The 21,844-nt window shown below is 38.8% G+C and overlaps 1 protein-coding gene across 10 annotated transcripts in view; it reads left to right on the top strand.

Annotated features, from left to right (window-relative positions):
* CTCF (CCCTC-binding factor) overlaps positions 1–21,844 on the top strand; it is a 45,683-nt gene that overhangs the window by 7,168 nt on the left and 16,671 nt on the right. For 9 of the 10 annotated variants that reach the window (XM_044930670.2, XM_025268256.3, XM_006072033.4 and 6 more), the window contains 2 exons: positions 17,858–18,647; positions 18,986–19,156. In XM_044930670.2, the coding sequence (XP_044786605.1) occupies positions 17,867–18,647; positions 18,986–19,156 (952 nt within the window). In that variant the 5' untranslated portion in view covers positions 17,858–17,866. 10 annotated transcript variants of the gene reach the window in all.

Here is a 21,844-nt window from a genome sequence, read left to right on the forward strand (position 1 = left end):
ATTTTAAACTGTGTGGAGGGTCAGTACACTGAAACCCCCATTCATTGAGTCAGCTATATATTTGTAACTAACTATAATGTGCTACACAGAGGTAAAGCAGGGATCTTTAGACTTTAGCAGTAGTTGGTCATTGTATATATTTTACATTAAATTGACTACTGATGACTACCAGACAAGAGAAGACTCTTGAGAGTCCCTTGGACTGCAAGGAGATCAGTCCTGGGTGTTCACTGGACTGATGTTGAAGCTGAAACTCCAATACTTTGGCCACCTGATGCGAAGAGCTAACTCATTTGAAAAGACCCTGATGCTGGGAGGAGAAGGGGACGACAGAGCATGAGATGGTTGGATGGCATCACTGACTCGATGGACATGAGTTTGGGTAAACTCCGGGAGTTGGTGATGGACATGGAGGCCTGGCCTGCTGTGGTTCATGGGGTTGCAAAGGGTTGGACACGACTGAACGACTGAACTGAACTGAACCACTTACGTGGGACTTATCAAAAAATTAATTAGAAAATAAATAGAGCAGTAGACAAATGGATAAATAAACAGGATCAAATTCCATGTTGGGAGTGATATTTGACAACCACTGAAAAAAGCTGATTGGAAAGATTATTAACTAGCAAAGTGCTTATGAGAAGTTTGGGCTGTTTTTGAGTTTTGTTTTGTCTTAATATAGTACATGGTGAGGGGAAGAGTAGGCAGGGATGTAATGCAATGTGATAAGTATAGTTAACACTGCTGTATGTTACATATGAAACTTAAAGAGTATGAATGTTTGCTAAACTTTATCTGGGAAATCCATATATCATGAAATATTATATGTAAGTCAAATCTTATGCTTTATACCTTAAACTTACATAGTGCTATATAAGAAGGAAATGGCAACCCACTCCAGTGTTCTTGCCTGGGAAGTCCCATGAACAGAGAGGATCCTGGTGGGCTACAGTCCATAGGGTTGCTAAAGAGTCGGACACAACTTAGCAACTAAACAACAACAAACAGCAGATACATCAATTATATCTAAATAAAACTGGGAGGAAAAAATTACGGAAAATAAATTGTTACGGAGGAAAAGTAAAGAAAACCCAGACAGTAATAACTTGTAGACTATAGGTTATATTATATGTGTGTGTGTGTGTGTGTGTGTGTATAATATAACCTGGTACATAGCAAGAGCTCAATAAATAATTGTTTGGATGAATGAATGCCCAGGGTAAAAGACTAAATGGATAGGCATCGAAACACTGGTCAAAACAAACTGCAAAATAAACTGGTAGTGTGAGGGTGGTTAGGTTTGGTTTTCTGTAGTTTTATCACAGTTATTTTATAATGCAAATAGGTTTTTTCCCCCCCCTCAGAATTAACCAAAATTTGGGAGTAGCAGCATTCAATAATAGGGAAATTAATTAAATTATGATACACCTCCTCTGTATCTGCAGATTCAACTAGCTGCAATAAAGCATGACCGCTGTCTTGTGCCATTTTACATAAGAGACTTGAGCATCCACAGACCTGGGTATCTGGCCAGAGACGGGTGGGGGTGGTGTGCTGGAACCAATTCCCTGTGGATACCCAGGGACAGCTGTAATAGAATGTCATGCAACTGTTTTATTATGTATAGAAATTATTGAAATGGAGGGGGATTTGAGACACTACATAAAGCAAATTATCAAATAGTGTGCACAGTGCCACAACAATGCACAGTGTGATCTCATGTAAGAGTAAATATGTGTATAAATTGGGAGGACACTATGGATATAAACCAGCATGTTTATGTAAAACGTATAAGTTTATATATTCTTACTTATCAGAATTTTCTTTTATCTGTATTTCATAATCTTTAAAGGGAAAAAGGAATAGGAAGTAGCACTGAAGCTTTCTGATAAATATAATGAAGTAATAAAAAGTAGTTTTTGCCTAGTAAAGGTAGGCTCCAGAGCCTTGCTGTAACAGTTGCAGAAGTGCAGGCAGGAGTGGGGTGCAGGCAGGATTGGGGCGCTGGCAGCCATGTATCTGTCCAAGTTTTAGAGTGAATTGAGGTTGCAGTGGCAGTTCTTAAAATTTTCCTCTCAAATTGGATCTTAAATTTGTTTTGTATCATTCGAGTAATGTTTAGTTTCATTCTTTGATAGAGTAATAATGATGTACCAGCTTCCCCAAAAAGGAAGAAGGAGATAGAGTCCTGAAATGTCCTAGTTTAGTGAGGGCCTTTGAAGAAAAGAGTAGATAGGTATCTTGATGCTTTGTGTGCAGTGGAGAGGGAGAAGGGAGATTATGCCCTGACTTAGAGCAGCCTTTCCAGTTTAAAACTTTACCCTAATGGATGTGAGGGCAGAGCCAGTCTAGTAGACTGAATCTTATATATCACTTTTTTGCCTGATACAGGGATTCCTCTTTAAATTTCCTGGACTTCAGATGTAAAGCCACTCAGAATGGTGTACGTTTATTATTAATTATTAGCCATTTCCATCTAAAGAGGTTTCAGAGACTTCTGCCTGATTGCTCGGTTATAGAAAAGGGGACTGCAAAGATAGAGAACCGATTGTTGTACAGCTTCACTATATGTAGTTGTTAAAATTTTCTGACTTTTTTTTTTTTTTTAAGCTGAGACATGGTGATATTTGTTCCCTTCTTAGCTTTGAGAATGAATCTAATTGATAACCTAGAAGTCTAGCATTTAAAGCCAGGTGAGATTTTAAGTCACTATACAGTTCTTAGGGCTTCCCTGATTAGCTCAGTTGGTTAAGAATCTTCCTGCAATACAGGAGACCCCAGTTCAATTCCTGGGTCAGGAAGATTCGCTGAACAAAGGATAGGCTACCCACTCCAGTATTCTTGGGCTTCCCTTGTGGCTCAGCTGGGAAAGAATCCGCCAGCAATGTGGGAGACCTGGGTTCGATCCCTGGGTTGAAAAGATCCCCTGGAGAAGGGAAAGGCTGCCCACTCTGGTATTTTGGTCTGGAGAATTCCATGGACTGTATAGTCCATGGGGTTGCAAAGAGTTGGACACGGCTGAGAGACTTTCACTTTCATACAGTTTGCTCATAATACAGATAACAACCCTAAGAGGGAAAGTGATTTACCCAAGGTCATGAATGTAGGACAAGTACATCTGCCTTTTTTTTTATTCTTCAGACTGACTCTGAATAGTCTCTGGGTTTCATGGAATATCCTGCTGCATTTGGTTCTCTAACTAATGTACTTGATGTATGTACATTTGGTTTTTTAGATCTCTTTTAAGAGAAACACATCAGTGTATGTCACTAGAAAAATAAATTTTAAGAGACTACCTTACTGCTCTCTAGTGTTGTACACCTGTGCACTGGCATACCTTAAGTTTTCAGTGTATATTTGTCAGAATTTTTAAAAATATTTCCCCAAACCTTAAAGTTTGTTCAATGTGCACAGTGTATCACTAGGCTCTGGTGTTGCTAATATTAAAGTTTGGTATCTAATACCAGGGGTGTTAGGATTTTGAGCTCATTCATCTCTTTCTTTATAATCCAGGACTTTTTTAGAATCCTTCAGTTTATTTCTCTGTGATAAGAACAGACTGTCCTTGGAGACAGATATTTGTCTGTCTGTTTTGCTTTTTGGCTGCACTGTGCAGCATGCAGGATCCTCATTCCCTGAAAGTGAAAGCGTTAGTGGCTCAGTCGTGTCCCGACTCTGTGCGACCCCATGGACTGTATAGCCCACCAGGCTTCTCTGTCCATGGGATTCTCCAGGCAAGAATACTGGAGTGGGTTGCCATGCCTTTTCCAGGGGATCATCCCAATCCACGTATCAAACCTGGGCCTCCCACACTGCAGGCAGATTCTTTACCATCTGAGCCACCAGGGAAGCGCCCCGCCCTAGTTCCCTGACCAGGAATCAAACCTGCACCTTCTATAGTGGAGCTTGGAGTCCCAACCCCTGGACCACCAGGGAAGTTCAGCATCTCTATTTTAGTATAGCTCAGTTGGACCACTGAAAGTTCAGAATTATTTCAGCCCACTGCTTTTTAGATAAACTCTAGTATAACAAAACTCTGTCCCATATTGTAAAGTATGCAAGATACTATATACATTCACAGATTATGATACAGAGCTGTAGTAATAGAGGGCCCACTAATTGTTTTTAGCATTTCTGTTTTATTTGTATCTTACAGCTTTCTGCTTGTTTAATTTTTTGTTGTTGTTGTTATAGGTATATTTTGAAACTATAAAGTAATAGTGACTTTGTTTTCTGTTGCAAGTAAATTTTATCTTTTAGTACATTCTTTTTCTTTCTGGCTTCCTGGTAGACAAGGCCTTTGATCCTTCTCCTTCTATTTCTTGTTTTCCTCTGTTTGTTTCCGTATTTCTCAGGAGTACCCAAGTTAGCAGATTACTTCTTTTTATAACCTAATAGTAGTTCAAAGTAGCATTTTGTTTCTTTTATTGTTTAAACGTCTCTCTCTGTTCCTATAGGTATATATGTATATATCCTTTTTCTGTTTTTTAGATTTCTTTTATTCTGTTGGATAGCACTTTATTATTCATATTTTGTGTTATACTGTTTAGTCACTAAGGATATCTTGTTTTTTCATGTAACTTTCTTGATCTTTGTTCAAAAATGGCATATTGCCATTTATTAATATTACTATCACTATACCTTTGGTATAGACATTGCTGAGTTTAAGCTGTTGACTTCTTATTTAGTCTTGACCTTATATAGGAGACACCATTGACCAGATAAAAATGGTCTTAATTTCTACTGAGTAGCCTTCATGAGTGAGTTTTGGGTTAAGCAGTGGCCATATGGTCACTGAGACTCCCTACAAAACCATGAATTCACTCTGCTGTGTGTGTCCATTTCTCTCCTTCCCCGGCCCTTTTTTTCCTTTTGTCATATGTTGAGTTTGTCCATACCACCTAGAGTGATTGTTTTATATTGTTGCTACCCATGATAGAGGTGAAATTTTAGAACTTTCTTCTCGAGTCATGCAGCAAACGAAATTATTCTAAAGAAGGAACCAGAAATTCTAATAGTAGAACACTATGGGTATTTGAATAGTTTTGAGTTATGTCAGCCTGCATTTAGGGTGAATAACGATTGTATTGTAGGTCAGTCACTGACCTTTCAGTCAGTGAAAGCAGATATGCTATGTCAATCACCTGGGGACCTTTTGAAATAAGGTCTCTGTCTCCCCAGACTTACTGAAAGTCTCTGGGATCTGTGCATTTTAAATCTCATCAGGTGATTTTAATGCCAACCAAGTTTTTGGGAACCACTGCTCAGGTAGAACAGCCCCCAAATCCATAGGTGTACTTATTAGATGTTTTGTATATTTTATACTATGTGTATAATTTATTCCTTTTTATAACATAATTATTTGTTCAAAGTGGTAGACTTGCTGTATGTACATCCCCAGCCTTTCTTATATTTTCAGTGATGAAACACTGCAAGACCATGTTCAGTTCAGTCGCTCAGTCGTGTCTGACTCTTTGCGACCCCATGAATCGCAGCATGCCAGGCCTCCCTGTCCATCACCAACTCCCAGAGTTCACTCAGACTCACGTCCATTGAGTCAGTGATGCCATCCAGCCATCTCATTCTCTGTCGTCCCCTTCTCTTCCTGCCCCCAACCCCTCCCAGCATCAGAGTCTTTTCCAATGAGTCAACTCTTCGCATGAGGTGGCCAAAGTACTGGAGTTTCAGCCTTAGCATCATTCCTTCCAAAGAAATCCCAGGACCACTGTAAACAGTCTTAATTCTGAGCTGCTTTTAGGAATATGGGCCTGGAGCAGGGCAAGGAGAAACTTTGGGCCCCTGACATAGTCACCCTTGGGGGACTAGAGAAATGAGAGAACAGAGAAATGAGGCATTAGGTTGCTGTATGCCAACTAAGTATCATTCAGGCTATAGAAGGCAGAGAGGGATAGCTCATGCTTGGGAGGCTGCCTCCAGTGCATACTGTGGCACTAGGGTGCTGACAGCCAGAAAAGCTTTGTCTTCTGTTTCGTGTATAAATTTCCAATGAGTGAAATAAACAGACTACTCTTAATGAGGGGCTTAAATTTTCTCCATTTACTATTTTCCTTTGCTAGAATGTTCCTCTCTACTATAGTTTGTCTGGCAAGGTCCATCTCATCCTTTAAGATCTAGCTTTAGCAATTTCTCCTTAAAGCCCATGTTCACCAGCTTAAGCCATCCTTTTTGCCACGAGGTGGAAAGTATGTGTTAACCTCTGTTATAGCACACACTGTATAGCTGTTTGTTCTCTTTGTCTCCCTGTCAGATGAGGAGCTCTCTGAGGAGAGAGCTATGCCGTTAGGACTTTTCTAAAAATTTTTAGGTAATTAAAAGGGAAGTTCATTTCTGTGTACCCAGTATCAGTGCCTTTTGATAAAATAATTATTATTGGTTTAGCACTTATTGTTCTTTGTAGCAAAAGCACTCTTTCACCTCCTATAGTTGTTTTGCTGTTGCCGTTACAAATATTTTATTATGTATGTATTTCCTACATTTGAAGCTCCTTAGATTTTTTTTCAAGTAGGTATTAGAGTAATTGTTTTGACTGTATCTTTTAATATTAACAAATGGGGAGAAGGATTGTTAAAAACTGGGATGCTCTTAACCTTTATTACTTAAGAGATACAATTTTGTTTCCCTTTTAATTTCCTCTCTCTCGTCCCCTAAATGCCCCAGCTGTTCTTTTTAAAGTTAACGGTATATAACAGGGAAGAGAAAAGTGTACATGTGACTGAGTAGGTGAGTGCTACTTCAGATAAAGGCTGCTTCTGACCATCCTGAAATAAATGGTCACTGATATTTTTCTGCTTCTCAGATTGAGTCATCCCTTCCACCCAGCTCCTTCCCATTCTTTTCTGTAGTCTGCAGCTTTCCCGGTACTCAGTATTTATGGGCATGATACTTCACTTTATCTTCAGCTGTCAGATAAAATGATGATGTATATATTTCTAGGAATAGTAGAGTAAAATAGTTATTTTACGTTCCTATTTTGATTTTTTCAACTTTTGTTCCAAAGGGGTAGATTATTTTTGGCTAGTGTTATGCAATCCAATAAGTCAGCTTTTCCTTTCACTCTCAGGAGAGACTGGTTACTTATTTATAATTCATTTTTTCCCTTTGTCATAATGGCTCTTAGTATCCTCTGCAGTCAGAATGGCTACAGTCCAAGGGGTCGCAGAGTCAGACTTGACTGAGCAGGTACACCCACGCCCCACAGTGCAGATACTGGACTCGGTTTTTCATTCTCCTGGTATGAAAACATTCTTGTGATTTAGAGATCTAGAAAAGAGAAAGCCACAAAGTGTCTCTTTTCTTCTCTGTCTTCTAATGATGTCTGATGTTTTGTATTGAGCAGTCTGAAGGCAAGTTGTTAGGTGACCTCCATGTTAGATTGTTTCAAAATTGCTGTGGCTTGTGGAAGCTCAGTGGGGAGTTGGGGCTGCTGTTTCCTGCCAAGAGTGTAGACGGTCTTCTGATCTGCTCCAAGAAATAAATTGGGGTTTTTTAGCAGTCAGTTGTCCCTTGTAGAAAACAGTAGCGTATTAAACAAAAGTTTTGGTGATTTTATTTGTAAAGTGGACTTCTGGAAGTTATCCTTCTCTACTGTCTTATTCTCAGTGCACATGTCTTATTCTTAGTACATGTATATTTTATAATAACCAGTCTCCCCAAATGACTATGCAGTGGTGTGAGTATGAAAGATTATTTTGGTAGTTTCCCTTTGAGAAATAACCTGACACATTTGCTATGAAGCCACATTATCAGGTGATAAATTACTAAGCCTTAACATCTTCAAAAATTAGTGTATTCACAATTAGCCTTTATTTTTGTGGCAGTATTTTTAAAATCTAAACCTATATTTGTATTGTCAGGGCTTACTTTTTTCTTTTTGTGAAACGACATAAACATAGCAGTGAAGGATATAAATTCATATAGTTAAGCTTCCACTTAGCATACAAACAGTGTTTTGTTTTTTATGTTCTCTTCCTGCTTTTGTCACGTGCAGGAACCATTTATATACATGTTCCAGATGACAGTGACACTAGTATTGAATGTCTGCTGCTTACCTAACACTGTTTTGTGCTCATTGCTATAGAATATTCAGAAGTGAAAGGCATAGTTCCTGCCCTTGACGAGCTAATAATCTATTAGGGGAAAGACAGATACACAGAACAGTGTATTCAAATAAATAAAATAACAAAAGCAAAATAAATTAGAGTCAGTCTCCACTAGTCAAGGTTGAGAAATCTTTGAATAGGGGATGAGTTGGAGAAGGAAATGGCAACCCATCCAGTGTTCTTGCCTGGAGAATCCCAGGGACGGGGGAGCCTGTTGGGCTGCCGTCTATGGGGTCGCACAGAGTCGGACACGACTGAAGCGACTTAGCAGCAGCAGCAGCAGACCTGGAGGAGACAGGACAATAGGCACTTGTGTGTAAGATGCACCAAAGGTGAGGTTGGATGGTTTGAAAGGATGATAACAAATCTTACAGAGCTCTGGGAGTGAAGCCAAAGGAGTTGATTGAGTAACCCTCAGTCCTCATGAGTTTTTGTGCCTCATTTCAGGAAGATTTAGTCCGGCAGCAATATGCTAGACAGACTAGTAAGAGACCAGCCTGGGAGGCTGTTCTGTTCTTTTGACTCTCTCTTTCATTCCTGGATTTGATCAGTCAACAGATTTCTGTCGACTACCTTGATTCCAAAGGTAATTAGTAGTTTGTCAGAGAAGTAATTTTTGTGGGGAAAATTTATCTAAGGTTTGTGATTAGAATTCTAAGAAACTGAAAGGTCATGTATTCAGCTAACGTGTTCGTTTGCCTTCTGGGGTGACCTATAAAGATATAGAAGAGCACAGTAGCCAGGTTTTGCCCATGTTGTTTTATTTAATTTTTACAACAGCCAGTGAAGTGGGTGCCATTATTATCTTTGTTTTGTAGGAAGGAAAATAAGGCACAGAAGCGTAGCATGTTTGACTCCAGGTCACACTCCTAGTAGGTGAAAGAACCAGAAATGGGATTCAGGTCTCTGGCAGGAAAGCCTAGCTCTTAATGACTATTTCATTCTATTTCTCTCCCCGCCCCCCCCCTTTTTTAGTATGGAACAAGCATTTTCCTCATATGAGGATTATATTAAAACATGATTTTTAATATCTGTGTGATAACTGTTTTATGGATGTGTCATCATTTACCAAATTAAACTTTTCCCTATTGTTGTAATTTTAGGTTGTTTATAATTATTCACTCTGATTAACAATGTCCTTATAATCTCTGATTATTTCTGAGCATAAAATCTGAAGCTAAATTATTGGATCACAATTTGAATATTAAAAATTCTTGACTCATATCACCAGTTACCTTGCTGATTTTTTTTTTTTTTTGTAGTTTACTTAGAATATTATATTAGTTTCAGGTGTGCAGCATAGTGATTCGATATTTTTTTAGATTGCACACCATACAAAGTTAATATTTTTTGTTCTTTGTAACATTTATTTTATAACTGGTAGTTTGTACCTCTTAGTCTTGTTCACCTGTGTCACCCACCCCCAGCTCACCTCCTCTCTGGCAACCACTAGATTGTTCGCTGTATCTGTGAGTTACCTTGCTGTTCTCACTGGGTTGAGAGTTATCCTTTAAAATAGTCTTAAGGTTTAATAGAGGTACAGTGCTGTCACATTGTTTTAATTTGTATTCTTCTTAATGTTTAGACTTAGTTGTTTTTTTTGGTTTTTTTATTCATCTACCATTTGTATTTCTTTGAGTGATCTACTTGTGTCCTTTTCCCAGCCTTCTTTTTTGGTATTTGTCTTTTTCTTATAAAATTTATAACTGCTAATATAATAAGGATATTATTATTAATCTTTTGTCATATATGCTGTAGTTATGTTCTTTTTGGTCATTTTATTCAACATGTTTTTGTTTTTACAGTTTTGGGGGTGTTTTTTAAGCTTCAAGGTGGTCAAAATTTCAACAGTTTCCTCTATGCTCTCCTATTATTTAGGAATCTTAAACATAAAGCCTTCCTCATTCTGAGATCAGAAGACCATTTACCTATATCTTTTTCAACTTTGGTTTTCAGATTTGGCTTGTGGGATCCCAGATCCCCAGCCAGGGATCAAACCTGAGACCTTGGCAGTGAGAGCATGGAGTCCTAACCACTGGACCACCAGGGAATTCCCATTTCTTTTTTGTTTTTGTTAATGTCTCCTTATCTCTTAGAACAGAATATTTTCCAGGTGGATCAAAGGTGTAACTTACTGTAACTTAAATACTCTACTCATTTATAGTTTTTCTGGCACCTTTTATCAAAATAATCCTCTTTCCTTCCTGATTTAATTTTTTAAATATTTATTTGGCTCCACTAGGTCCTAGTTGTGGTACTCAGGATCTTTTTTGTGGTGAAACTCTTCAGTGTGGCACATGGAATCTAGTGCCACACAGTTTCCTGACCAGGGATGGAACCTGGACCCCTGCCTTGGGAGTTCTGATTCTTAACCTCTGGACCACCAGGGAAGTCCTCCCCAAGTAATTTTAAACTGACAGCTTTATATATGCTCCGAGTTGTTTCTGGATTCTCTAATCCGTTTATATTGGCTGGCTGTGATAGTGACAGTACTACACTGTATTACTTATTGTGTTAATACTATATTACTTACTATGTTAATATTTGGAAATAAAGGGTGGCCTTCATTTTTCAGCCAGATTTTGAAAATTATATGAACCAGAAATAATTAACATCTTGATGTTTGGCCTTTCTGATCATGGATATAGGATAGCAGTGTGCCTATTGAGTGACGTCTTTTATGCCTCCTAGAAGAGTTTTGTGATCTTCAAAAAGGTCTGCAAATTTTGAATTGAGGTTGTGTTAAGAATGTTGTAAGTTTATATTTCTATATGTTTTTCTGAATTTCCTATTTATTAAATAATAGGTATATATAATTTTGTTTATTTATAACTCATCTTGTTCCACAAAGAAATTGAAGAAATGTATAGAAAATATAAATAGTAAATGATATAAATTCAAAACCCCAGAAAATACAAATTAGAATAAAAAGTTATTACATAGTTTGAGAGGGAAAAGATTCATAAAGGTGTGGCCAGCTAAAATAATGGTAACATGATCCTGTTACATAGGTCTCAGAATGTAAGAAAAAAATTCCTTAGTTGAAACAAAGCTTTTCCAAGCAGGTAACTCGAAATTTCTTCCATGTATTCTTTAGTGTAAGTCAAGGGCATAATGTCAAAATAAAACTTGGTGAGAGCAGTTCTGTAAGGAATAAGACCAAGTGACCCAAGTATACCCAGCTTTCTGGTGGTCTGGCATAATTTTATAATTTTAACCCATAATTTAATGGGTTAAAGCCTAGAATAGAATGCTGAATTCCACAAAGAGGTCAAGTCAGACAAGGACAGAAAAGTCTCCTTTGGGTTTACCAGTTAAGGGCCATTACTGGCTTCAGAGCCAGTATTGAGTATTGGGGAACAGAAACCAAACTGGTGAACTGAGGCGTGGAAGAGATGTTAAGGAATAGAGACAGCTACTGTGGGGTTGATCAAGGAGGAATACAGAGACAGCAGATGCTAAGTTGTCAAGTGGGGTTAAGGGGAATTTTAAGAGAAAAAGATTTGAGCAATAGAGAGCTGATACAGCACTGACAGGCAAGAAGGGAAGAGCTGATCCAGCAGGTTCCCTTAGGATGCAGGTCAGGTTGGTGGTGCAGGAGCATAGGCAGACTTCTGGATACTTTGTGGAGAGTCTGGGCCTGTGTACCCTTCCACTCAACCAGTCAGCGTGTGTTTTTTTTCCCACAGTGAGAGAATAGTGGTGAGCAAGAGGTACTCAGATACCAGTTTTCCTCTCTTGCAGGTTCCTCACCCTCATATGCCAGTTTCACCCTGCCTCAGTCTAAGGGAACCCCATCTTGCCCCATCTTCTACCCATAAGTTGATCTGATCGAATGATTTTTTTTTTTTAATTAATACGCCCAAGCTTCAGTTTTAAGATGGTAGAGGGTACAGGGAAGGGTCTGTTCTACAGAATTCCATTTTTTGTGTGCTACTGCAACCCAGAGGACTAACCCATTTTGCCAAGCTCATTTGGTTGGTTAGGGATGATGAGGGTTTCGAGTCTGGGTTTCTTTCTTTTATTATTATTATTTTTTCTTTCTTTTATTTTAGCTGTGCCACACGGCTTGCAGGATCTTAGTTCCCCAACCAGGGATTGAACCTGGGCCATAGCAGTGAGAGCACTGAGTCCTAGCCCCTGGACTGCCAGGGAATTCCCCAGGTTTCTTTATTCCTTATCCAGTGCCACTGAGTTGAAGGTGATAGCCAGACACCCATAGAAGAGAGAGATCCTTTAGGCATTGAAACGGAGGAATTGCACATGTGGACTTAGAAGACCTCTGGGTTGAGACAACTGAAGTAAAAAATAAAAAGGTTCATGAGCTGAATGACTACAGAGAAAGGAACAGAGTCTTGATGTTGCTCAGAGCACCTGGGGGGAGAGCTCTCAGAAACAAGGGAGAGACCTAGGAAAACAGGAACCAAGAGAGAAGAGAGGCTGATGAAGGAGGAATCAGCTTCATGCTGTTAGATGCCAAAGAAAAATTGAGTTTGAGGATGAGGGGAAGACCTTCAGGTTGGCTGGTGTGGTTCCTGGTGAATGGTGCTTGTGTATCAAGCAAGACTAGAGAGGGTTGAGTTGGGAGTGGAGTCCTTTTTAGTAAGGTATTTAGTAAAGTATTTAAAACACCGCAAAGCCATATAGAAATGTATGTAAATTTTATGTATATAGTTTCATCTATATTTAAAAATACATCCCTAAGAGGAAAATAGCATCAAAGTACTAGGTGATTAGGTGTAGAAATTGTGAACAATTTTTTTTAAGTCCTATTTGTGCTTCATTTTTCAGACTTCTATGAATAAGCAATATACTTTGATAATCTAAAAGAGTTTTGTCCAGAGGTTAATGTAAACCTGTTCTTAATGACATTGGTCCACTAGAAGATTTGACAGAACCTAGAAAGCACACCTGACTCAAGTAAGCAGAGAGGCCAAGAATATGACAGACTCAACAGAAACTGAGTGGAAAGCGGGAGGCACAGCTGAGCCTGTGGAGGAGGGAAAGGATGGATCCAAACCACTAATGGGGTGAAACAGCTAGGATAGCACAGTCTCCAGGGAGTGGGGAGAGAGACCTCCGCCAGCCTGTTAGGTGAGTTACTGACTGGTAGACTCCTTCCCTTCCACCTGCACCCCCCACCCCCAGAGGAAGTAGAGGATCCACTCCTGGAAGGCATGCCCTGGGACTTCCAAGCTGTGAATGGGAGAGGCTGGTGGCTTGCTACTTTGTGTCTGATTTTTTCTCTGTAAAAATAGAACTTACTGCTATAAGACCCTGAATAGATAGTGATGTTCATGGACCTTATGCCATGTGTTTATTCATGATGAGAGGGTACTCTTGTCAGCTCAACTCCCAGGCAGCATAATTGGTTTCAATTTGATTCCTTTGCACCAATTCTCTTTCTGCCTGGTTTATAATTCCACAACCTCTTTTGGGTTGGACTTGGTTATTTACAAGCGATTTCTAGTATTTTAAGTTTTCAAATTCATGGCAGAGACAAGATGGATTTTTCATTGTTCTTCAGATTGTTGTGTGCTACAAAATCTCACCGAGCTCAGAGATTAAATGCTTTTCCTCCACCAGTTTCATTGTTGAGGATATCTGAATAGCCTGGGTTATGTAGTGATTCTCTGGCAGGGCCAGCATTAGCATTTACAGCGTGTGAAATTTTTTGTTTTTTCATACTTTTCCAAGAATGTTTCCATCATGGTGGGGCATTCTTCTCTCTGTTCCTAACTCCAGCATTGAAGTTATCATCATCTGTTGGGGTATTGATTTCAGACCATCATGGCCTAGGAAGGTTTTTTTTGGGGGGGGGATGGGAATGAGGAAAGTAATAGTATAAAGTAGTGCATCTCAGACTTTAATATATGACACCATTCGGGGATCTGTTAAATTGCAAGTTGTAATTCTGTGAGTCAAGGATAGAGCCTGAAATTCTGTTTTTAGAAGTTCCGAGGTTAAGCCAGTGTTCCTGGTCCTCAGTAGCACCTAGCCACTTGTGGCCATTGAGAATTTACCATGTGACTGGTTCAAATTGAGATTTACTATAAAATTTATACCAGATTTCAAAGGCTTATTATAAAAAAAGAAGGTACAGTATCTCAACTTTTTTTTATTGATTTCATCTTGAAATGATACTATTTTGGATATATTGGGTTAGATTACTAAAATTGATTTTGTCTGTTTCTTTTTACTTTGAAATATGGCTACTGGAAAAATTTGAATTATATGTATGTAGCTCACGTTTCTGTTGGATGGTTCTAGTATAGAACATTCTTATCCCAAGAATGATATGTCTGAACATAGTGATTATATAAAAGAAATTATAGCTAGGATCATGCCTAAAGTAGTTTTTCACTATCAGAAATATAAATAAAATCTTATAACAATGCTAGCACATTCATGCTCAGACATTTTTCATTTATAGGCAAATTATAAAGCACTTCACAAATGTCCCTTGACCCTCATGTTCTGTGGTAGCATTTTGTTATATTTGTCCTGTTAATGGAACAGATAGTAAGAGGTCTTTGCATCGAGCATTGTAGTATACTCTTGGTTGTTGAATACAAGGGGCTAAGGAAAGTAGGTAATGGCAGAACAAATCAGGGAAACCCAGCAACCCACAAGGTTTTCCATTAGGCTTGGTTTTGTTCTATGCAGATAGTGAGGTTTGCTGAATCAGTCCAAATATGTAGGGTTGCTTCAACCCTGGCTTTTTCCCTCAAAGAGTTTTAACAAACCCACTGGGGAAACAGATGATTTTGAGAAAGATTTAAGTGCATAATAGTGTGGTTGTTTTATCAGCAGATACATTCAAGGAAAAATAATGGCTTAAAGACCAACCAGTCATGAATCTGAATAGATTATCTGGGGTCAGTACATCTCTCCTCTTTGCAAATATACAGATACACTTTGTTGAAGAAATCAAGCACTGTTCTTTATGAATCAAGTAAGTCTCAATTTTCAGTGCTTAGAAAGCATATGTGATTTCCATTGACAACCAAATGGGTATAGTCTTAATATTTTGTCATTCAAGACCATCCAGTCTATGGCCAGAACCAACACATCTTTCTCCTCTTTCTGTTCTTTCCTCTATTGTATGCTTTTTAAGCATGTGTGTGCACACATGCACACATGCACCGTGTTGCCTTTAAAAGTCCTGACCATCTTGATCTCACACCTGGCCAAATCTACCTTCTTTTACCTTGAGCCATTGTACCTATTCTCTGTTTTGTTAGACAGTAACTCCTAAAACGCAGATCAAGTCTGCATAATCTTGGTCTTTGTACTACCTTGCAGGTGGTCCTGACTTAAGGAGCCTTCTCTGACTGCTATTATGGATAGTGTTTAGGTACCTGAATTGAAGAGATGGGTCTCTGATAGGCATGGCAGAAGCTTTGAGATGAGAGCAAGAATACAAAACACTTTAAATTTTAATTTTGAATTAACTTTTTATATACTTATTGGTTTTGTTAAGTCAGTTTATTGATAGGAATTGGACATTGCGCAGACTCATTTTACTCTTAGATACCTAGGTATTCTCAGCACTCAGAAGATGTAAGAGCCAGAAACTATAAATCAGAGAGAAACTGATTTTTCTATTTTCTATTATGTATTCAGTTAGCATTTATTGTGTTCTTAATAACCTAGGCACAGTGCTAAAGGGTAAAAACTACTTGTTATATACGTGGTCTCTGTCCTCAACAAACTTATGGTCTTACAGAGAAGAGAAATACGTGAATGTATTTCAGGTATGAGATGATGATATGAGACAGGAAGTGGAGGTGTGTGGTAGCTACAAGCAGGGCCATTGGACTCCGGATTCAAGTTCTGACTCTGGCTCAGAGAAAAAGAAGAGCATGGAGAAAAGGCATTCCGATGACTTGTTTTCTAAGGGAGAATTTAGCTAAAAACAGGTCGTCTGCCAGATGTAAGAAATGTGTAAGATGTAAACCAGTTTTGTTAATAACTTTAATATCAAATATCCAGACAGAGTTGAATCCCATTGTCTCATGGCATTTTTAAATAACATTTGTTGGTTTGAATCAATACAAACAAGATCCATAGATTGTGGTTGCTATATCTCTTAAGCTTCTTTTGTCTGTATCAGGGTTTCTCAACCTCTGCACTTACTGACATTTGGGGACCAATAATTCTTTGTTGTGAAAGACTCACCTGTGCAGAGGAGGATGCTTAGTAACGTCTCTGGCCTCTATCCACTAGATAGCACTAGATACTGGTAGCTTACCTGCACAAGTAGTGACAACCAGAAACACGTCCAAGTCAAGTTGGGTCGCTCAGTCATGTCCGACTCTTTGCTAACCCATGGACTGCAGGATGCCAGGCTTCCCTGTCCATCACCAACTCCCAGAGCTTGCTCAAACTCATGTCTATCTAGTTGGTGATGCCATCCAACCATCTCACCCTCATCTCGTCCCCTTCTCCTCCTGCCTTCAATCTTGCCCAGCATCAGGGTCTTTTCTAGTGAGTCAGTTTTTCACATCAGGTGGCCAAAGTATCGGAGCTTCAGCATCAGTCCTTCCAATGAATATTCAGGACTGATTTCCTTTAGGATTGACTGGTTGAATCTCCTTGCAGTCCAAAGGACTCTCAAGAGTCTTCTCCAACTCCACAGTTCAAAAGCATCAGTTCTTCGGTGCTCAGATTTCTTTATAGTCCAACTCTCACATCCATACATGACTATTGGAAAAACCATAGCCTTGACTAGACGGACCTTTGTTGGCAAAGTAATATCTCTGCTTTTTAATATGCTGTCTAGGTTGGTCAAAACTTTTCTTCCAAGGAGCAAGTGTCTTTTAATTTCATGACTACAGTCACCATCTGCAGTAATTTTGGAGCCCAAGATAAGAAAATCTGTCACTGTTTCCCCATCTATTTGCCATAAAGTGATGGGACCAGATGCCATGATCTTCGTTTTTTGAATGTTGAGTTTTAAGCCAGCTTTTTCACTCTCCTCTTTGACTTTCATCAAGAGGCTCTTCAGTTCCTCTTCACTTTCTGCCATAAAGGTGGTGGTATTTGCATATTGGAGGTTATTTGATATTTCTCCCAGCAGTCTTGATTCCAGCTTGTGCTTCATCCAGCCTGGCATTTCGCATGATATACTCTGCATATAAGTACTTGACGTACTCCTTTTGTAATTTGGAATCAGTCCGTTGTTCTATGTCCAGTTCTAACTGCTTCTTGACCTGATACAGATTTCTCAGGAGGCTGGTCAGGTGGTCTGGTCTCCCGTCTCTTTAAGAATTTTCCACAGTTTGTTGTTATCCACACAGTCAGAAACATGTCCAGGCCTTGCCAAATGTCTCCTGGCATAAGAACCACTGATCTGTAGGTTCTCCCTGTACCCTTCACATTTTTTTTTTCTTCCTGGTGATTTCTTTACAGAAGACAATGAGTAGTTATTCCTGCAGTTTCCTTTAGTTTGGGTTTCATGAATTTCATCCCTGGAGTGTAAATTAATATCCTCTGTCACCAATTTCCTGTTAATTGGTAGTTGGATCTAGAGGCTTGATTCAAGATTTTTTTGTTTTGTCTTAAAAGACTACTTCGTAGATAGTATTCCCTTCTTCTACCAAGAGGTGCATAATATCTGTTATGTCTTTTTGTAATATTAACAAACATTGGTGGTCCTTTTTTGTTTTAAAATGTATGTTTTCGTTTAGATAAATTTTATTTTAAATAACAATCTGTGTTCTCCTTTAATAAAGGAAGGGGAAATGGAAGGTGAGGCGGTTGAAGCCATTGTGGAAGAGTCTGAAACTTTCATTAAAGGAAAGGAGAGAAAGACTTACCAGAGACGCCGGGAAGGGGGCCAGGAAGAGGACGCTTGCCACCTTCCCCAGAACCAGACTGATGGTGGTGAGGTGGTCCAGGATGTCAATAGCAGTGTACAGATGGTGATGATGGAACAGCTGGATCCTACCCTTCTTCAGATGAAGACTGAAGTCATGGAGGGTGCAGTCGCTCCAGAAGCAGAGGCTGCCGTGGACGATACCCAGATTATAACCTTGCAGGTTGTAAATATGGAGGAACAGCCTATCAACATAGGAGAGCTTCAGCTTGTACAAGTACCTGTTCCTGTGACTGTACCTGTTGCTACCACTTCAGTAGAAGAACTTCAGGGGGCTTATGAGAATGAAGTGTCTAAAGAGGGCCTTGCAGAAAGTGAACCTGTGATATGTCACACCTTACCTTTGCCTGAAGGGTTTCAAGTGGTAAAAGTGGGGGCCAATGGAGAGGTGGAGACCTTAGAGCAAGGGGAACTTCCACCTCAGGAAGATCCTAGTTGGCAAAAAGACCCAGACTATCAGCCACCAGCCAAAAAAACAAAGAAAACCAAAAAGAGCAAACTGCGTTACACAGAGGAGGGCAAAGATGTGGATGTGTCTGTGTATGATTTTGAGGAAGAGCAGCAGGAGGGTCTGCTGTCAGAGGTTAATGCAGAGAAAGTGGTTGGTAACATGAAGCCTCCAAAGCCAACAAAAATTAAAAAGAAAGGTAAAATAAGTTTATCTATTATATTCTCAAAACCATTTTGGGATAAAGCACATAACAGTACATATGTAGATTATTTTATATTAAATGGATTTATTTTTTTAAAGATTGTGATGTGGGTATCAATTTTTTTAACCAGTCTAAAGTGTTTTCAGATTGAGTACTTTAAGTCCTGAAAAGAAAGAAATCTATTGGTAGCATGAGATAATTATGACTAAATATGACTTAATTGGGTTTAGTTATAAAAAGCTAACAAAATATATCTGTAGAAGTTTAAGCTTAGGATTAATCTTAAAAATTTTGAAACCCTGCAACAAGTAAGTGTTTTATTTTGCATATAGGTGTAAAGAAGACATTCCAGTGTGAGCTTTGCAGTTACACATGTCCACGGCGTTCAAATTTGGATCGGCATATGAAAAGTCACACTGATGAGAGACCACATAAGTGCCATCTCTGTGGCAGGGCATTCAGAACAGTCACCCTTCTGAGGAATCACCTTAACACACACACAGGTAGGTGCTGGATAAACATGTTGGGGACTACAGCTTAGCAAAGGCTTAAACTTGAGTTTTAAATATCTTCTAAGCTGATTCCAGTGGGAGTAAAAGTGGTAAGACTTCTTTGTTCTTTTCTTATGATACCCTTTTTGTAATCTTGATTTATTGTAAGCAAGTGGACTTATGGGCAAATATAAAGAAAATTTATGGGAAATAATCCAAATTATGTAAGGATGGTGATTCAGATAAAGATTTTCTATGGTAGTTAACCAACCTATGATATTTACAATCTATAATATTTCCTGAGGGACATCACCATTGTGTTGCTAAAGTTTTAACAACAGTGAGAAAAACTAACCCCCCAAAATCCCAGGCAACAGTTGCCAGGCACTATGAGGAAGAACATTAGAAATAGAAATGTGGTCCTCTGTAAAAACCATGGTTTCTGGTTGTTTTACCTCAAAGAAAAAGCTATATAGTTCATAAACCCAGAATGAAAAATTTAAGACACTGTCCCAGCATTTCAAACATTTGTTCATTCATGGTCCACACATACTTAATATTCTAATATTAGCTTCGTGTAGACCGTGGTCAGATTCTGGAGTCACTACAGGGGAGAACTGTGGGCTGAAGCTCTCCTGAGACTCTCTTCTGGGCTCTTACACACTTATGGTGTTGATAATTGGCTCCAAGTGCAAATAGAAACTTCTCTCACCTGATTCTTCATGCAGAATAGCTTTCTTCTATCCAGATTCTCCACCTCATTTTACATGACGACTCTTGTTTTCTCTGATGTGTTGGTTGTCTGATGAACATGATCAAGTAAGGGTTGGCCTATAAGCAGTATGCTGTGCAGTAGTGTATTTGTTAATGTGACGTAGTCACTTCTCACCAACTCCCTAGTTTCTACCCAGACTCTTGACGATGATAATATGTTTTATTTGGTAGTTTGAAAATCCTAGGGAAAAGGCAGAAGACTGGATAAAAGCAGCTGAACACATTATAGGACTGCCAAAATGGGAGTGCCTTGATGTGGGCACTGTGTCATGGTCAAGTCCTCAGCTTTGAAAATAAGAAATTTGGCTATTTACAAGTGATTTAGCAGGACCAATTCATACTAACCAAACCCTCAAGAGTCAGGAGCATAACAGAACATCAGTTTATGGTGAAGAATGCACCTTTTTATTTTGTAGATGCAATAGTATTGCATCCTAGGGGGCACCCTTGCCTATGTCCAGATGCTGTAGCAATTGAACAGTGTCCTGGTGAGCGTGGACCTTGAGCAGAGGGACATAGTCAGTCATGTGGTACAACCTGATGAAAATTCATGTCCCACAGCGGTGTCTGCTTGTTTCCTAATTGCCATGCTTAGGTCTATCGGAGGCAGGCCTCTTTCTCCCCCTTTGGTAATGCTAGGTAAACATTGGAAATTCTTTGTTTTCAGCTTACCGTGTCCTAATAGGAATTGATGTTGCTTTCCTTCTCTTGTTAATTGTTGTTTTACTTACCTATCTGTATCTCCAGACTGTACATTTTTCATACATAAGAACTCTATCCTTCACTCTTAATCCTCAGTGGAACTAAAGAAGCAAACTGAATAAATGAACATTCTTTGGAATTTTCTAATAATTGCTGTCATATCCAAACACATTGCCCTCTCCAGTATTCTCAATCTCTGGGAAAATCATTTCTGCAAATGGCTGGTCCCATTCATAACATTGTGAGTCTTCCTGATTCCATTCTCAAAGGTAGCCTGCCTTTGATTTTGGTGTTTGAGATGACCTTGCTGTTCACTTCTTACCCACGATTACAGATGGTGATGATAACAACCTATGAAAACAGTACTGTGTTCTGCTGTCAGCTTTATCTCTTTGTTGTGAATATTACTTGGTCATAATATTTCAAGTGCAGTGTTCAGAATATAAAGTGGCTAGAGAAGATCTTCTAAAGTCATGTTACATTATGAGGCTACTATGGGAAGACATATTAAAAACAATAAGATTATCTCAGTGAAAGGAAAAATAAAACAAGAAAAAAACCAAGAAATATAGAAGATATAAGTGAAAGTGAAGTCACTCAGTCGTGTCCGACTCTTTGCGACCCCGTGGACTGTAGCCTACCAGGCTGTTCTGTCTATGGGATTTTCCAGGCAAGAATACTGGAGTGGGTTGCCATTTCCTCCTCCAGGAGGTCTTCCCAACCCAGGGATTGAACCCAGGTCTCCCACATTGTAGGCAGATGCTTTACTGTCTGAGCCACGAGGGAAGTCCATAGAAGATATAGTATTAGTTCAAAAAATATTTAAATATTCTATGATTTAACATTCAAATCACAGAATATTAGATACGGATATTTGAAAACAGTCTATTTAAATCACATAACATAAAAGGCAATATACTTTTAAAGCCTTTGGTAAATCTCTAGAATACCATATGAAACCAAATTAAAATAGAAAACATGTTATTATATTTCTTTTCTTTTCTTTTTTTTTTTTTAAGAAAAAGTTGGTCAATATGGACAGCTCACTGGTTCTGTATATATAATTTCAATACAGTAAGTTTTGATGTGTAGAAGAATCTTGAGTCAAATGACTATTAATTCTGTGACCTCTACTTGATAGACATTGAGGTTTAAAAGATGTGTTCTGTATTTTTTTAGATGGGTTGAAACAGGTATTTCTATTAACCTTTAATCCATAGTGAT

This window comes from Bubalus bubalis, chromosome 18, assembly GCF_019923935.1.
Source record: "Bubalus bubalis isolate 160015118507 breed Murrah chromosome 18, NDDB_SH_1, whole genome shotgun sequence".
In the NCBI taxonomy this organism is placed as follows: domain Eukaryota; kingdom Metazoa; phylum Chordata; class Mammalia; order Artiodactyla; family Bovidae; genus Bubalus; species Bubalus bubalis.